The 13,838-nt window shown below is 41.4% G+C and overlaps 1 protein-coding gene across 1 annotated transcript; it reads right to left on the minus strand.

The window, feature by feature from the left end:
* Positions 1-4,895: 4,895 nt before the first annotated feature.
* On the minus strand, positions 4,896-8,444 carry LOC309515200 (uncharacterized protein). The gene is made up of 2 exons (XM_082192854.1): positions 8,340-8,444; positions 4,896-7,778 (listed from the first exon to the last, which is right to left on the minus strand). The coding sequence occupies exon 2, from the start codon at positions 7,644-7,646 to the stop codon at positions 5,958-5,960; it is 1,689 nt and encodes a 562-aa protein (XP_082048980.1). The 5' UTR covers positions 7,647-7,778; positions 8,340-8,444; the 3' UTR covers positions 4,896-5,957.
* Positions 8,445-13,838: the final 5,394 nt, after the last annotated feature.

Below are 13,838 nucleotides of genomic sequence, written 5' to 3' on the forward strand. Positions count from 1 at the left end.
CACTGGCTTCGCAAAAAAACCCCCCATTTTGTTTGTAACTGATCTAAACAGTTTTATTCCACCTTGCCATTTGTATGCTTACAACATAATAAGCAGCTGAATGTATGAACTGACTTCACTGTAAAGCCTAAGAAAAGTCAGATCACATCCAGCAACCCCCTATACACCTCTACTTGGAAACCGTTCCCTGTGCATTGTTTAGAAGTATACTGAAGGTTTCCACAGAATGCTCACAAAAAGATGTCGAGGTGAAAATTGTGCTGTTTCTCATGAGTTTTCAAAAACGCGTGTACTTGATACTCTCACAAATTCCACGCCGCAAGCACAACAGCAATTTAAAATGCTATTTGCGGAAACTGTAAAATATTCCCAGATACAATATATTGCTCGTTTCCTGACATCTGGATCATCACCCGCTTTTATTACTGTTAATTGGTTGATTTGTACCAATCTCTCTCATTCTGCATGGTCAGATGTGATTGTCACTGCATGTTCCATAATATTGTTCTCACTTTTTATGTTTTGACGACGACTGCTATGCTGCATCAGTATTCCAGTGGTCTGCTCCTCTAAATGTTCTGGTACGCAATCTTCCACCATTTGTGGTTTTCTTGAGCGCTTACTAATAGTGGTATATGATTAAATTTATTACATTGTGGAATGTCATGATCAGTATGTGTGCTTCTTCCATGGGAAGCCACAAAGAAAGAAACTGGCTAAGTTTAAAAGGCAAATTAAATACTGTGTTCAAACATGCATATTTTTTAAATATAAACTGTAATTTCATTGCTCTGTAAAAAAGAAGTATTGAAAAATATTGTATTACCCATTTGATGTGTTGGTGTACCTAAAAGCTGCATCAAAGTGAATGTGGGGAGCATAGTTGTGGGGCAAGGGAAGTAAATTAAGGCTTAAACATAATCATATACACATCCTAATCTAACAAATAGATTTATGCTTAAACGTCAGAAAATACACATTTGGTTTCTGTATACTTGAACTGACTCCAGAACAGAGAAGAGAAGTGAAAGGTATTAAAACCTCTCTAGGTTGGGGGTAAGGTAATTAAAATTAAAAAAACCCACCTCCTTACTTAAAAGCTGCTTATTTATTTTAATACTTTGACTGAAGGCACTGAAGACAGTTGATACAGAATGCCGGTTTGCTGGGATGTGAGCTGTGATTTACAAAACTCCTTAGACGATTTCTTGACTTGGCTTTTCTTTAGCATGTAGCTTAAAATTCCCCACACTAGGTCATTCAGCCCTCAAGCCACCAGAAAAATGAAGTTGCTGTTTAAAGGATGGCAGACAACCAAGAGTTCAGACAGTTGCTATGAAGGATTAGTTGTGGGTTTTTCTCGCTGCCCTGCTACAAATGGCATCACAGCTCTATATTCAAACATTATTAAATGAGAATGTTTTCTCTGGCACAATCTGCTTCTCCCTACAGTTTATGCATTGAGATATATATATATATAGAGAGAGAGCAGCTTTACTTGTAGCATACATTAAAACTTAAAATACATTTCCATCATACATTGCACTTCAGCTGTTTCGTCTCTTATTTTTATTCCTTTAAGTTGTAACTTACACAAAATGGTGGAGATGAATACCTGCAGCATGGGGGGTGTGCTTAATTTTTCATCTTCCAAAAATGAGGAGCGCTAAAAAGTTGCAATGTGACTTGGGAAATTAGAATATATTTCGGTTAAATTAATATAATTTAGTCTGCTTGGTAAGTAAAACGTTTGCAAAATTGCGCAGAAATAATTCAAAATCATTGCCAAATACTTGTGGTTATATTACATTAAATATTAATATTTATATTTTGTTATGATTTAGCATTACCCGGCAGTCTAATTTTTTTGCTAAAATTTTTGCTAAAATTGTGACCGCGCGGCTTAGAGATTTTTTCAAAAAAAGTTGTTCAGACGTCGAGGGCTAATTCTGTTTCCGATGATAAAAACCCATCTGTTTCCACCGACAAACCTTTCAGGGGATCGTTTGCAACAGTTTGCCACCATTTTGGAGTGAATTGCAGAATGTCAGATTTTTGCTGGAATTGTGAAAAAAAGTTGTTCAGACGTCAAGGGCTAATTCTGTTTCCAATGATAAAAACACATCTGATTCCACTGAAAAACATTTCAGGGGCTCGTTTGCAACAGTTTGCCAACATTTTTGAGTGAATTGCAGAACGTCAGATTTTTGCTGAATTTGTGACCGCGCAGCTTAGAGATTTTTTCAAAAAAGGTTCTTCAGAGGTCAAGGGCTAATTCTGTTTCCGATGATAAAAAACCATCTGTTTCCACCGAAAAACCTTTCAGGGGATTGATTGATTGATTGATTGATATTTATTACGGCCATTGGCCCGCCACATGACAGTTTCCCATACCACACATAATGTACTTAAACCTTCAATTTTAAAACCGCCAAAACTTACAAAAAACAGACAAGAACCAAAGCAAAACAAAAACAAAAGACCAACATCATACATTACAATAAATTTGCAACATAAACATCGCCCTCTGCTCATAAATTAATAAAAGACATCAATGGTGATATCACCTAATTACATCCTAAAACATAGATCATGGTTTAAAAGGGTTATCCGAGCCGCACAGGAGTCCGTTTTTCTTCTTTAGGGATAGGACGCTGATCAAGAATCTGGCAACCGTGAGTGATCTTAGGGGGTCTTCATCATTTAATAGATATCTCAGTTTGGCTTCATTCGTATCATCGGTGATTCCCTTTAGATATTGAGCAAGAAACTTGCTCCTGGCCGATGAGTGAAAAGCACAATCAAGAATTATGTGATGCCCCACAATTACAATCACATAAGAGCGATATCTGTCCATTGGAAATCTATTTCTCAGCACGTTCGATGGGAAGGTGTTGAATCTTGCCTTTATAAAGGCATATCTATGAGCCGAAGAAGTTAAGGAATTCAAATAATTTGGGAGCCTTAAGAGGGGTAATAAACCAAGGTTTAGAGGTGAGCAGGTACCATTGCCCACGGCCATTTTCTGCTGCAAGTCCATCTCCTCTAGTTTACAGGTTACTGTTCTTTTAGCTGGAACTATGTCCTGCTCTAGTAATTTGGATGGGGAGATTCCCATTGCCGTAATTTTCAGCTGTAAATTTTTTACCCATGGGCTCTGGAAATCATCTCTCCACATACATTGTATCAAGTACAAGTTTGGGAGATTGTGCCATAGAGATAACCAGTGACAAAGTATGTGCTTCCACAGGGCGTTTTCCAGGGATACAGTATTAAGTTCCATGCGTAACGCTGTATTACTTACACAGTTGGGCAGTTTCAATATCCCTCTTAAAAACTGATTTTGAATAACCTCTAGGTGAGATAGGTTGACAAAAGTCCCCCAAGTTGAGATGGCATAAGCAATTGTCGGGATCACCTTGGCCTTGAACACTTTCAACGCTGATGGGATGTGAAGGGCCCCATCGGTGAAGAAGAATCGCAAGATCTCCAAGGAGATAGCTTTGGCTCTATTTGTAACATAAGCTACATAGGCCTTCCATCTAAGGTTATGTTGTAACCAAACTCCCAAGTATTGGAATCTATAGACTTGTTCGATGACTCTCCCATCAATTCTCCAATTATGGAGTTTCCGGCTCTTTGAGAAAATTAGGACCTTAATTGTAAGGGAATTCGCATTACAATATGATCCAAAAGTTTTTAGGGCCCTCCTGAGACCTACTCTAGAAAAAGAAAGGATGACTGCGTCATCCGCATATAGTAACAAAGGGCAGCGATAAAGTGCTAGGCGGGGTGCATGAATCCTTTCTTGAGCCTCTATTAGGAGAGTCCTCATGTCGCTTATGAACAAATTGAACAGGAATGGAGCCAATATACAACCCTGTCGGACACCTCTGTTAATGGGAATTGGATTGGTGAGATCACCCTCCGGGGTGAGTCTCACTCTAGCCGCTGAGTTCTCATGGAGTTTGATTGTTAGCCAGAGAAGCCTTCTGTCGATGCCCCAACGGGTGAGTTTTTCCCAGAGGATGATCCTGGGGATACTATCGAATGCTGCCTTTAGGTCAATGAATGCCACACAGAGTTGGCCACCCTTTGAGGTGGAATATTTCCAGGCAAGATGCTGTAAAATTAGAATATGATTAATTGTTGACTGTTTTGGGCGGAATCCAGCTTGTTTGGGCCCAATTAATTTTTTCTCTTCGGCCCATTGGATAAGTCTGTTCAACAGGAGGCGGGCATACAGTTTCCCCACTATTGAGAGCAGACTGATATTTCTGTAATTCCCTGGGTCATCTGGTGAGCCCTTTTTGTGGATTGGAACGATAATAGCGTCCTTCCATACTTCCGGGATCATTCCAGAGTTGTTAAATGGCATCGAAGATGGTCGCCAGGACTTTGGCCCACCAGTCCGCATGGTATTTTATAGCTTCTGCCGGGATCAGGTCTGGCCCAGGCGCTTTCCCTGTTTTGAGTTTAACGATCAAGTTATGGATGTCTTCCCGATCGGTGGGGGGCCAGAGCGGAAGCTGTTCTTGAAATTCATCTCTTGTGTTAGCAATACAGTCAGTTGTGGCAAAGTAATTTTTTAAGTAAGATTCCCAAACCAGGGCAGGAATAATAGTTAAAGGGTATCTTTTAGTTCTTTTATTTACCAGGAGCCAAAATTGTCTGGAGTTCCGTGATGATGAGGCTTCTATGATTGCCCACCATTGATTCACTTGCCATTCCTGTCTAGCTCCCTTTTGAATTTGCTTGTAGGCCGATTTTGCTTGGAAATATTCTTTTGGCAAGACCGTTGCCCCAGAGGCTTTATACTCTTTGTAGATGTTACCAAGAAGTTGTCTAGCCTGTTTACAAGCACTATTGAACCACAATTCACCTATCTTCCTTTGTGTTCGATTTATTTTATGCGTCGGGACAGAGAAAAAAGACGTTAGATCTTCCGACAGATTCGAGAATAGTCTTAGAGTTTGGTCATAATCATAATAATCCTCAATTAAGCCTGAGTATGTTTGTTTTAGTCCTTGTTGGAAATATGCTGAGTATTTTTGGGCCTGTAGTTCGGACCATTTTACACTTTTGATTTGCACTACTGAGTTCGTAATCAGATGTGTTGGGTGCCTGTCTCCATCTGGGGTCCAGTCTATAGTCATTGTGGCGACCAACAGTAGGTGGTCGCTCAGTTGAATATTTTCGACTTTAAAATGGGAAAATTTGGGGAATATGTCATGAGATACTAACATATAATCCAGGACACTGTTTGCAGAGGAGCTTATGTGTGTAAACTCACCTGGTACATCCGGCGGGCAGTTCCCGTTTAGAATCACTAAGTTTAGATGTAGTACCAATTGGTAAAGAAGGGTTCCTGCTTCATTTACCCTTTTGTCTTTGGAAAGTCTTTGATTATGGAGGGAGAGGTCATTAATGAATTCTGGGGTTATCCACCATTTGGCTTTGATTAAAGACTCCCAGTTTGTTGCAATGCGAGCATTGAAGTCCCCTGCTATAACATTGGGTATATTGGGGTATTTGGAGTGACAAAGAGTGAGATGTTCCTCCAAGATTCCCCATTTATTGTGTAAGTCTGCAATATTGCCTCCAGGAGGAAGATAGACATTTGTTATAACAAGTTCAAAGTTTTTCCCCGTAATCAGGGCTGTAATTGCAAAGGTGGAAGCATTTACAAGCGTGAGTTTTGCCTGTATTTTCAAGGAAATTGCTATAACTAATCCTCCACTGGGCCGGCCTCCTTTAGTAGACGGGCATGCCGGTAATGATGTAACATCAAAACCATTAATATCTACTCTCCCCTCTTCCCATGTTTCCTGCAAGAGAATTACTTGGTGTGAGTTTATTAGTTTTACAAAGTCCAGGTCAGATTTTTTCCCCTTCCAACCTGCTATGTTCCAGCTTAAAAGGGAGAACGGGGGAGGATTTGACTGAGGTTTGGGTAGTCACAATGGGGAAGGGGGGAACGCTGGTCTTGGTGGGTTGTCAAATTTAAAGAAGTCAGTAATTTTCCTTTGACTAATAGTAGATAACTTCTCTCCTTTTGGCACAGATGTACCTCTTGAGCTATTTGTAATTATGCTCTGCTCGTCCGATCCTATAGGGGTAGTGTCCTGGTTTGATCTAGTCTCCTCTCTGAAATCCCTTGTTTTATCAGAGAGCTTATCACCTAGGGGGGCAGAGATTAAGTCAGTACAAGTTTTAACTATTATTAGATTTCCCTTCCGTGGGTATATCATCTTATTTATATGGCCCAAGGGGTCTTCTGTCCAGTCCATATCAATAGCGGTTTGAGCTTCTAAATCATCAGCTAGAGATTCTCCGTCCGATAATGATGACTCCAGGTCAGGCATTGAGGAATGTGTCGAAATTTTGTTTACATTTTGCTGTTCTTTAGTAGGTGTAACCATTCTGGCTGGTGCAGGAAGAGATGGTTCCAGATTAACTAATAGGGGTGGCGAGACGATTGTCTGTATCGTTGCCTTGGATTTTATGGACCTATTTTGGGGCTGTGGGCTAAATTTGAGAAGGTCCACTGAGCCTCCAATGGCCCTGTTGGTTTGAATTTCTTTGTTTCCTATTTTGCTTTTGGCCTGAGACATCTTCTCTCTTAGTTTATCTAATTTATTTATTATTTTTTCTTTTTCTTGTGACTGTAATTCATCAAATGAATTCATAAGGGTGCTTTCATCATTGGATATTCTGGAACCACCCAAGTTCGTTCCTGGTTGTGGACTGCATGCAATCTCCTCCATTCTCTGTGGGGAAAGCAACATCTCTTTGTCTGGCGATTTTGTAGTGCTTGTTTCTGAATCTAATATCTCTTTCTCTTTTTCCACAAGTAGTGGTTTTACTATGCTGTCCGCAAAAACCCTTGTGGGTATGATTTTTGTTTTTATAAATTTCCATTTTTGTCTTATTATTAATAAGGGTAGTCTCAGCGAACTGAAGGCTAAAATAACTTTGTAAGGGCCATTTGATTGAGTTAGCGGAAGTAAAGCATGAAGATCAATATGAACTATGCTTATTCTCAGGATTTTACTTAGGGCAATTTTAGCTCCTTCCAAGCTTGACCAGTCCCATATCTCAGACCTTATCGTTAGGCACACCTTCTTAGGTTGCAATGTTAGATTTTGCTTACACATGAGATCGTTTAGTTTGTATTTTCTCATCCCCTTTGCCCCAGAGTTTGGTGGGGCTATCACTGGAGGTCCCCTCTGGTAGTTATTTTTGAGGGCAATTTTGGCGTCCATATCCATCACTTTTTCCGTTAGCTTGGAAATTGAGCACGTCAGAAAGTCTATCTTTTTAAATATGCAGTCCAGTGTCCTAATGACTAGTTGTAAATGGGAGGACTCATTTCCCAGCTGGTTTTCTTTATCCTGGATCTTTTTCCCATCCACATTGGGCCCACCCTTGACGGGAGTGCTCGTTAGATTACAATTGTGTAAGGTGGTATTTTGGGACTTGGGAATGTTATTAGCTACATCCAAGTCACTTAGTGGAAGAAATCTATTGTATGTGGTAACTGCTGCTTGAAAATTTGACTGGTCTCTTCTTTCTTTAGCTTGTAGCTTGGGGCTAGGGAGAAGCAGTAATTCCTCTGCTTCTCTGAGGCGTTTCCTCTTGCCCATAGCCACAGTAGATATGAGCTAAATAATGTAAATAATACAGGAGAGAAGAAGGGGACTTCCAACCACAGTCAATGATTTAGCTATACAGCTGAGTATTCAACTCCAGGGATTTCTCCGCAGTTCGTAGAAGAGCTATAAAAAGGTAAAGGTACCCCTGCCCGTACGGGCCAGTCTTGCCAGACTCTAGGGTTGTGTGCCCATCTCACTCAAGAGGCCGGGGGCCAGCGCTGTCCGAAGACACTTCCAGGTCACGTGGCCAGCGTGACATCGCTGCTCTGGCGAACCAGAGCCGCACACGGAAACGCCGTTTACCTTCCCGCTTGTAAGCGGTCCCTATTTATCTACTTGCACCCGGGGGTGCTTTCGAACTGCTAGGTTGGCAGGCGCTGGGACCGAACGACGGGAGCGCACCCCGCCGCAGGGATTCGAACCGCCGACCTTTCGATCGGCAAGCCCTAGGTGCTGAGGCTTTTACCCACAGCGCCACCTGCGTCCCTATAATAAGAGTCAAATTCCGATAAAGATTTACCCCTGGTGAGGGCTCAAGTAGATCATCTCAGCTCAGCCCTCTTCACGATTGATTGTTCAAGGGAAGGGCTCTCAGTTTAAATCTTTGTCCAGTCCCCCATCCCTCCCCTATTCGGTCTCCAGGAAAAGTGCAGGCAGGCTTTACTTGGAACAGAAAGGTCTCACCGCTTTGTGAACTTCCAGGCTTTTGTTTTGTTTAATTTAAACTTCCGTCTCCTCTCTCTTCACCCCTCTCTGCCGAAAACTTCTTCTTCACCTCTCAGAGTGTAATTTCAGATTGGGATGACGAAGTGCAGCTGGAGAAGACGGCTCGAGAGGGAGGCTGGGTCCTCAAGCCCATGGGGTTCAGCTGCCCGTCCAGGCACCTGAGAACTCCTATGATCTCCTCTGGTCCTCTGGCCCTCCCCTGGCCTGGCTTCAAAACTTCGGCTTGGCTCTTTCCCTTCCCCAAGTATTAAGACTCCACTCAGGCCCTGTCTCCAGGCTACAGCTATAGCAGAGGTGATCCAGTGCCAGGGAGTAATTTTAGCCAACGCTTGCCTTCTAGTTCCTTGTGTAGCGGGCGATTCGGTGTCCTTAAACAGGGGAGTTTCTCTTCGGGTTCTGACTCTGGACTCCCGCTGATTCTCCCTGCTCCGGCGGTCAAGATTGATGGTGTCGTCTATTATTCCTTATCTACAAAGGGCTGACTCATCTGGCACTTTCTCTGCTCACAGCTTAACATTCTTCTGCTCTCAAGCTCCAGGTTAAAAGAGACAGTTGTGATTAAGAAAAATAAAATACTTAGTCTAAAACGAGATAAAACGAGATAAAATCAATTAAAACTCAGTTAAAATCTGTGGGGCTCTGGAGCTGACTGCCTGGCCTGCCGCCATCTTGACCGGAAGCCCTCTTGCAGAACGTCAGATTTTTGCTGAAATTGTGACCGCGCGGCTTAGGGATTTTTTTCAAAAAAAGTTGTTCAGACGCCGAGGGCTAATTCTGTTTCCGAGGATAAACACCCATCTGTTTCTAGGGGATCGTTTGCAACAGTTTGCCAACATTTTTGAGTGAATTGCAGAACGTCAGATTTTTGCTGAAATTGTGACCACGCGGCTTAGGGATTTTTTCAAAAAAAGTTGTTCAGACGTCGAGGGCTAATTCTGTTTCCGATGATAAAAACCCATCTGTTTCCACCTAAAACCTTTTTGGGGATCGTTTGCCACAGTTTGCCAACATTTTTGAGTGAATTGCAGAACGTCAGATTTTTGCTAAAATTGTGACCGCGCGGCTTAGCGATTTTTTCAAAAAAAAGTTGTTCAGACGTCGAGGGCTAATTCTGTTTCCGAAAATAAAAACCCATCTGTTTCCACCGAAAAACATTTCAGGGGATCGTTTGCAACAGTTTGCCAACATTTTTGAGTGAATTGCAGAACGTTAGATTTTTGCTGAAATTGTGACCGCGCGGCTTAGGGATTTTTTCAAAAAAAGTTGTTCAGACGTCGAGGGCTAATTCTGTTTCTGAAGATAAAAACCCATCTGTTTCCACCGAAAAACATTTTAAGGGATCGTTTGCAACAGTTTGCCAACATTTTTGAGTGAATTGCAGAACGTCAGATTTTTGCTGAAATTGTGACCGCGCGGCTTAGGTATTTTTTCAAAAAAAGTTGTTCAGACGTCGAGGGCTAATTCTGTTTCCGAGGATAAAAACCCATCTGTTTTCACTGAAAAACATATCAGGCGATCGTTTGCAACAGTTTGTCAACATTTTTGAGTGAATTGCAGAACGTCAGATTTTTGCTGAAATTGTGACCGCGCGGCTTAGGGATTCTTTCAAAAAAAGTTGTTAAGACGTCGAGGGCTAATTCTGTTTCCGAGGATAAAAACCCATCTGTTTCCACCGAAAAACAATTCAGGGGATCGTTTGCAACAGTTTGTCAACATTTTTGAGTGAATTGCAGAACGTTAGATTTTTGCTGAAATTGTGACCGCGCGGCTTAGGGATTTTTTCAAAAAAAGTTGTTCAGACGTCGAGGGCTAATTCTGTTTCCGAAGATAAAAACCCATCTGTTTCCACCGAAAAACATTTTAGGGGATCGTTTGCAACAGTTTGCCAACATTTTTGAGTGAATTGCAGAACATCAGATTTTTGCTGAAATTGTGACATCGCGGCTTAGGGATTTTTTCAACAAAAGTTGTTCAGACGTCGAGGGCTAATTCTGTTTCCGAGGATAAAAACCCATCTGTTTCCACCGAAAAACATTTCAGGGGATCGTTTGCAACAGTTTGTCAACATTTTTGAGTGAATTGCAGAACGTCAGATTTTTGCTGAAATTGTGACCGCGCGGCTTAGGGATTCTTTCAAAAAAAGTTGTTCAGACGTCGAGGGCTAATTCTGTTTCCGAGGATAAAAACCCATCTGTTTCCACCGAAAAACATATCAGGGGATCGTTTGCAACAGTTTGCCAACATTTGTGAGTGAATTGCAGAACGTCAGATTTTTGCTGAAATTGTGACCGCGGGGCTTAGGGATTTTTTCAAAAAAAGTTGTTCAGACGTCGAGGGCTAATTCTGTTTCCGAGGATAAAAACCCATCTGTTTCCACCGAAAAACATTTTAGGGGATGCTTTGCAACAGTTTGCCAACATTTTTGAGTGAATTGCAGAACGTCAGATTTTTGCTGAAATTGTGACCGCGCGGCTGAGCGATTTTTTTTTAAAAAAGTTGTTCAGACGTCGAGGGCTAATTCTGTTTCCGAAGATAAAAACCCATCTGTTTCCACCGAAAAACATTTTAGGGGATCGTTTGCAACAGTTTGCCAACATTTTTGAGTGAATTGCAGAACGTCAGATTTTTGCTGAAATTGTGACCGCGCGGCTGAGCGATTTTTTTTAAAAAAAAGTTGTTCAGACGTCGAGGGCTAATTCTGTTTCCGAAGATAAAAACCCATCTGTTTCCACCGAAAAACATTTCAGGGGATCGTTTGCAACAGTTTGCCAACATTTTTGAGTGAATTGCAGAACGTTAGATTTTTGCTGAAATTGTGACCGCGCGGCTTAGGGATTTTTTTAAAAAAAGTTGTTCAGACGCCGAGGGCTGATTCTGTTTCCGAGGATAAAAACCCATCTGTTTCTAGGGTATTGTTTGCAACAGTTTGCCAACATTTTTGAGTGAATTGCAGAACGTCAGATTTTTGCTGAAATTGTGACCGCGCGGCTTAGGGATTTTTTCAAAAAAAGTTGTTCAGACGTCGAGGGCTAATTCTGTTTCCGAGGATAAAAACCCATCTGTTTCTAGGGTATTGTTTGCAACAGTTTGCCAACATTTTTGAGTGAATTGCAGAACGTCAGATTTTTGCTGAAATTGTGACCGCGCGGCTTAGGGATTTTTTCAAAAAAAGTTGTTCAGACGCCGAGGGCTAATTCTGTTTCCGAGGATAAACACCCATCTGTTTCTAGGGGATCGTTTGCAACAGTTTGCCAACATTTTTGAGTGAATTGCAGAACGTCAGATTTTTGCTGAAATTGTGACCACGCGGCTTAGGGATTTTTTCAAAAAAAGTTGTTCAGACGTCGAGGGCTAATTCTGTTTCCGATGATAAAAACCCATCTGTTTCCACCTAAAACCTTTTTGGGGATCGTTTGCCACAGTTTGCCAACATTTTTGAGTGAATTGCAGAACGTCAGATTTTTGCTAAAATTGTGACCGCGCGGCTTAGCGATTTTTTCAAAAAAAAGTTGTTCAGACGTCGAGGGCTAATTCTGTTTCCGAAAATAAAAACCCATCTGTTTCCACCGAAAAACATTTCAGGGGATCGTTTGCAACAGTTTGCCAACATTTTTGAGTGAATTGCAGAACGTTAGATTTTTGCTGAAATTGTGACCGCGCGGCTTAGGGATTTTTTCAAAAAAAGTTGTTCAGACGTCGAGGGCTAATTCTGTTTCTGAAGATAAAAACCCATCTGTTTCCACCGAAAAACATTTTAGGGGATCGTTTGCAACAGTTTGCCAACATTTTTGAGTGAATTGCAGAACGTCAGATTTTTGCTGAAATTGTGACCGCGCGGCTTAGGTATTTTTTCAAAAAAAGTTGTTCAGACGTCGAGGGCTAATTCTGTTTCCGAGGATAAAAACCCATCTGTTTTCACTGAAAAACATATCAGGCGATCGTTTGCAACAGTTTGTCAACATTTTTGAGTGAATTGCAGAACGTCAGATTTTTGCTGAAATTGTGACCGCGCGGCTTAGGGATTCTTTCAAAAAAAGTTGTTAAGACGTCGAGGGCTAATTCTGTTTCCGAGGATAAAAACCCATCTGTTTCCACCGAAAAACATTTCAGGGGATCGTTTGCAACAGTTTGTCAACATTTTTGAGTGAATTGCAGAACGTTAGATTTTTGCTGAAATTGTGACCGCGCGGCTTAGGGATTTTTTCAAAAAAAGTTGTTCAGACGTCGAGGGCTAATTCTGTTTCCGAAGATAAAAACCCATCTGTTTCCACCGAAAAACATTTTAGGGGATCGTTTGCAACAGTTTGCCAACATTTTTGAGTGAATTGCAGAACGTCAGATTTTTGCTGAAATTGTGACATCGCGGCTTAGGGATTTTTTCAACAAAAGTTGTTCAGACGTCGAGGGCTAATTCTGTTTCCGAGGATAAAAACCCATCTGTTTCCACCGAAAAACATTTCAGGGGATCGTTTGCAACAGTTTGCCAACATTTTTGAGTGAATTGCAGAACGTCAGATTTTTGCTGAAATTGTGACATCGCGGCTTAGGGATTTTTTCAACAAAAGTTGTTCAGACGTCGAGGGCTAATTCTGTTTCCGAGGATAAAAACCCATCTGTTTCCACCGAAAAACATTTCAGGGGATCGTTTGCAACAGTTTGTCAACATTTTTGAGTGAATTGCAGAACGTCAGATTTTTGCTGAAATTGTGACCGCGCGGCTTAGGGATTCTTTCAAAAAAAGTTGTTCAGACGTCGAGGGCTAATTCTGTTTCCGAGGATAAAAACCCATCTGTTTCCACCGAAAAACATATCAGGGGATCGTTTGCAACAGTTTGCCAACATTTGTGAGTGAATTGCAGAACGTCAGATTTTTGCTGAAATTGTGACCGCGGGGCTTAGGGATTTTTTCAAAAAAAGTTGTTCAGACGTCGAGGGCTAATTCTGTTTCCGAGGATAAAAACCCATCTGTTTCCACCGAAAAACATTTTAGGGGATGCTTTGCAACAGTTTGCCAACATTTTTGAGTGAATTGCAGAACGTCAGATTTTTGCTGAAATTGTGACCGCGCGGCTGAGCGATTTTTTTAAAAAAAAGTTGTTCAGACGTCGAGGGCTAATTCTGTTTCCGAAGATAAAAACCCATCTGTTTCCACCGAAAAACATTTTAGGGGATCGTTTGCAACAGTTTGCCAACATTTTTGAGTGAATTGCAGAACGTTAGATTTTTGCTGAAATTGTGACCGCGCGGCTTAGGGATTTTTTCAAAAAAAGTTGTTCAGACGCCGAGGGCTGATTCTGTTTCCGAGGATAAAAACCCATCTGTTTCTAGGGTATTGTTTGCAACAGTTTGCCAACATTTTTGAGTGAATTGCAGAACGTCAGATTTTTGCTGAAATTGTGACCGTGCGGCTTAGGGATTTTTTCAAAAAAAGTTGTTCAGACGTCGAGGGCTAATTCT

The sequence above is a fragment of the Podarcis vaucheri genome (assembly GCF_965113315.1).
Source record: "Podarcis vaucheri genome assembly, chromosome: 12".
Classification (NCBI taxonomy): domain Eukaryota; kingdom Metazoa; phylum Chordata; class Lepidosauria; order Squamata; family Lacertidae; genus Podarcis; species Podarcis vaucheri.

Coding starts and splice junctions, on each gene's coding strand:
- LOC309515200 (XM_082192854.1), bottom strand. CDS start 7,646: ATGGGCAAGAGGAAACGCCTCAGAGAAGCAGAGGAATTACTGCTTCTC.